Source organism: Helianthus annuus, chromosome 13, assembly GCF_002127325.2.
Source record: "Helianthus annuus cultivar XRQ/B chromosome 13, HanXRQr2.0-SUNRISE, whole genome shotgun sequence".
Lineage (NCBI taxonomy): Eukaryota > Viridiplantae > Streptophyta > Magnoliopsida > Asterales > Asteraceae > Helianthus > Helianthus annuus.
In genome coordinates this window covers 105,710,787-105,715,306 of record NC_035445.2, presented here as the reverse complement: position 1 = coordinate 105,715,306, position 4,520 = coordinate 105,710,787, and the positions used below count along the sequence as shown (strand labels likewise).

The 4,520-nt window shown below is 34.7% G+C and overlaps 1 protein-coding gene across 1 annotated transcript; it reads left to right on the top strand.

Annotated features, from left to right (window-relative positions):
• Positions 1-2,655: 2,655 nt before the first annotated feature.
• On the top strand, positions 2,656-3,388 carry LOC110898915 (B-box domain protein 31). The gene has a single exon (XM_022145764.2). It carries the CDS (start codon positions 2,771-2,773, stop codon positions 3,275-3,277), a length of 507 nt encoding a protein of 168 aa, XP_022001456.1. The 5' UTR covers positions 2,656-2,770; the 3' UTR covers positions 3,278-3,388.
• The last annotated feature ends 1,132 nt before the right edge of the window (positions 3,389-4,520 follow it).

The window sequence follows — 4,520 nt, the reverse complement described above, 5'->3', positions numbered from 1 at the left end:
GACTTAAACAGAAGTTTGACCTTAAACACATGTTTGCTCATAAACAGAAGTTTGACCATAAACAGATGTTTGGCCTTAAACAAATGTTCGAGCTTAAAAAAATGTTTGCCCATAAACATCTGTTTGCAAAAAAAAAAAAAAAGACCAATTTCAAGAATACTATACCCAAACAATCAAAATGAGGAGCTTAATAAACACAAAGACTGTTATAGCAAATAACCTCTGCTGATAAAACAACCTCTGCTGCTGAATATGAATACAAAAGCATCATAAAGCTAACATCTGCTATTGAAACAAAGATCTACAAAACATAACATCTGCTGATCATTCGACAATATAAATTGCTAACATCTTTTGTGACTTAACAATGATACAGTTCAACAGAGGATTTCAAATATCTGTTTACACACGCCTCATGATGAACATCTGCTGATAAACACCGAGACGGTTCTACAAAGGTCTGCCAAAGAGAACCTCTGCTGTAGACTAACAGATGATGCAGTTCAACACAGAATGTTTAACATCAGTGCTTTAACATACCACGATCAATAGATGATAATATAATAACAATAATATTCAAACTGTAGCAATTACATTTTCATAAATATAACAACCATCATCGAAGCTGTAACAAAATCTAAACACCGATACACTAAACACTGTTACATAAGAAAACTGATACATAAATACTGATGTTGAATCCGCTGTAGATACTGAACCACTGTTGTTACTGAGCAGTGGTTTTCCTTTGGTTGATCAGGCCTTAGGTACAAAAGTGCTTGTCTTTAACAGCTTTGTCTTCAACAGTGTCCGTCTATTCAATTGAGAGAAATCATTACATTACATCCCTGTTGAAAAACATAATCAATATATTTAGGGAAAGTGGGATTGGAAGATGATAACCCAACAGTGGAGGATCTCATTCGACAGCTCGGATAAAGCTGATAGTATTCTCAAACAATGCTTCCTAGATTTTTGAAGACCGACAAAGACCAACAAATGTCCACAGTGATACTTCTTTAGACATTTGTCGGTCTTCAAAAATGTAGTAAACATTATTTGAGAATAGAATTGAATTTATCGGAGATGTAGAATGAGATCCTCAACTGTTGGGTTATCATCTTTCAACCCCATTTTTCGTAGATATATCAATTCTGCTTTTCAGACCTCCCAAAGCCACCTATCAGCCTCCAAAGAGATTGAGACAGCTTGAAGCATAAGTTGGACTTGCTGTCATTCCACCAGTTGAGTATTTAATCCCAATATATACCAACTGAAAATCAATCTACTCGTAATCACATGGTAAATCAAAGGCAAAATCAAAAGCTACAAACATATCAATCAAATTTCATAGAATCATGATTTATTTTAAACACAAACAGACATTACCTCTTCATCAATAAAGTTGAGATCCATTTTATAACCTTGATCACATTCGGAAGCTCGGCCAACGAACTTAAGACTTCAACACCAAATAAGAAATCCAGCAAGATCTACCTGAAGAACATTTAGCATACAAACCTTCAGTTTGTAATAAAAAGAAAAAATCAAAAAATATCTAATTTTAAACTACCATTCAAATCGATGTTAAATGCAACGCCTCTATCGTCTTCATCCTCTTCTCTATATCTACAGTTTTAGAGATAGAGAGTTGAGAGAGAGTAGACAGAGATATTGAAAGGCTGATGTGTGATGGGAACCTTCATTGAAACGACGATGTTGGAACAATGATACTGGAACGATAACATGTAAACATAATCAACAAACATTCGAACAAAGAAGTGTAATCGGAGATTAGCGGCTAAATCACGAGAAAGATGCATTTGAGAGGGAGAGATACGATCACAGATGTGAGCGGGAGAGATTTGAATGTGGAGTCAGATTATTAACCCTTATTTATAGGATTAAAATATATGGTTTGAATTTTGAATTTTGAATGTGGAGCCAGAATTTTGAATCTCAACAGATGTTTATTGAGAACTGATGTTTGATTATAAAATGTTGAGGGCGGGTGTTTAAACAAAAGTTTAAATGTTATTTGATATGGGCAGACCTTTCCCTCAACAGACCTTTGCATCTTAAATGTGGGCCAACTTTGAATTTTAAAGTCTTTTAATATTAGGCATTATGATTTAATAATGACATAAGAAAAGCCTTGTTGGACATGCTCTCAAATTGACACATCAGTTTTTCTTATGTCATTTGGATTTCTTCTTTTATAGAAAGTATAGATAGATTTTTGTAATTTCATATATACTTTTCTGTTATATTTTATAATTTAATTTATACTTGCGATACAATAAAGTTTTCATTTAATCAAATTAAATCCTCTTTCTACATTATAAAACTGATAAACAAAAAACTTGTGGTTCTTAGTAACCTTAATATAAAAACTTACATAAAAAACTACAAAACAAGTGTACTTATATTATTTTAAAAAGAAAACATGTGAATATTATTGAAGGCGTACGAATCAAATTCACATGGGTCACATATGGTTCGTGGACAAGAGACCGCCATGTCATCCAAGCAATATATTTTGGACGGCCGATGACTAAAGTTCTAAAAACCAGTGTCCACCGTGCCTGGTTTCCGAAGCCAATCATAGATCTTGTAGCAAATTTATAATTTAAAAACATTAAAAGTATTAAAATATTGTTTATCGAGTAAAATATTCCTAATTATCTTCGGACCACTCATATCACCACCCAAAGGTTATATAAGAACTGGGACAAGTTGAGACCAAAACCCTGATACTAGAAACCATAAAATGAAGCGGTGCGAGTTGTGTCACCACATTGCCCGGATGTGCTGCCAATCTGATAACGCGATTCTATGTTACGACTGCGATCAAAACGTGCATTCTGCCAACTTCCTAGTGGCCAAACACTCGCGGACCCTCCTGTGCCATAAATGTCAATCGCCGACTCCTTGGACCGCTTCGGGCCTTCATCTTGGCCGGGCTGCCACTGTTTGTGTTGACTGTCTTGATGAAGACTTGTCTCGAAGGCGAGTGCAGCTAGGAAGGGAGACTAGTCACCAGGAAAACCACAACGACAGAGATAGGGACGATGAGAGTATAGAATCGTTTGATGAGAGTGTGAATGACGATGAAGATGCCGAGAATCAGGTGGTTCCGTGGGCATCTGTCGCCTCGCCTCCTGTTGCTGCTTCTTCGACTAGTGAGGAATTTTCTTCAAGTGGAATGTCTTTACATGTTTCTCCGACTCCTTCGGTAACAAAAAGAAAGTTTCAATGTAAGAGTAATGCAGAATGAATTCGATTGCTAATCAATTTAACCAAACTATCAGTTAATCAATTTCTTTAGTAATTTCAGTTTGGTTTTGTATGTTTTACGTTATAGTTCACTTAATTTTTTTTTCTACTATCCCTACAACATATCATATACTGAACTTTCTCATAAAAAATAGGAAGGATTTAGACGCGACATGCCTTCGAGTGTGAATCTTAGGAAGAGGGTATTTCCGTTAATTTGTATGGTATGCAAGGTTAAGCGCATCATGTAATGGGTTCAAAACGGGTTCAACACAGTGTTGTAACATAGGAAGGATACTTGCGAAATCAAAATATATTTCATTCCAATAATTTAGGCAATTTACATAAGGATAGTAGGTAGACGAGCAACAAACTGCGCTGCCATCTTTTTCTAAATAGAAAACCCTAATCTACTGAAAACAAAATTATTAAAGTGCAAATAACATCGTTAATTTGATTAAATGCTTGTATTGTAGTAAGATATGCATAGTTGTACGCAATGTAATAAGTTAAATTAATCGTTGTAATTAGAAATGACGTTGGAAAAAGTTTTGAGTTTTTGACATATTCAGTTCGTGTGTTTAATTTATTTATAGAAAGTGATTTAAAGATAATCATAATAATTTCAATTCCTTTCTTATTTTTAAATTTTTTAATATTTTAGTTTAATAAATGGGCCTCAGGGACCCAAAAGCAGTACATCAACTGATCAAGTCATCGACTGCAAAATAGTTTTAGGCCCATACCAACAGCCAGCCAAAACACAACAAAACGAAAGGCTCATTTGAGTCATAGGCCCATAAGCAAACATCACCACCAAAATATTTTTGAATTCCAAAGTGAGGACCATTTTTTTATTAGTAGCATTAATATGGACCACTTTTACATCACCTCATAAAGCAGACAGTTGGGTTAGAGTGAGTGACGGGTCAAAACAGTTCAGATCAAAACGGTTCTTTTAGAAAACAGTCAATTTGGTTCGGATTAACACAAGTTATAACCAAATTAAGCTTGGGTTAAAATAAGTGTCTTTTAAATACGAATTATATAGAAATGGGTTTGACAGAAAGTATTGTTGGTGCACTTGTGTCTGTACTTTGTCTGTATTTTGTAATGTTATAAACGATGTCTTTTGTTAGTCTTGTTTACGTTTTGTGTTTGGTTTGTATATGTGTTGGAATGTATGTTTGACCAAGTCAACCATCCTCCTGGTTTGACTTGGCCAAACAGTCAACACTTAGTGT

Bases quoted from the DNA above. Each gene is read 5' to 3' on its own strand.
- LOC110898915 (XM_022145764.2), top strand. From the start codon at position 2,771: ATGAAGCGGTGCGAGTTGTGTCACCACATTGCCCGGATGTGCTGCCAA.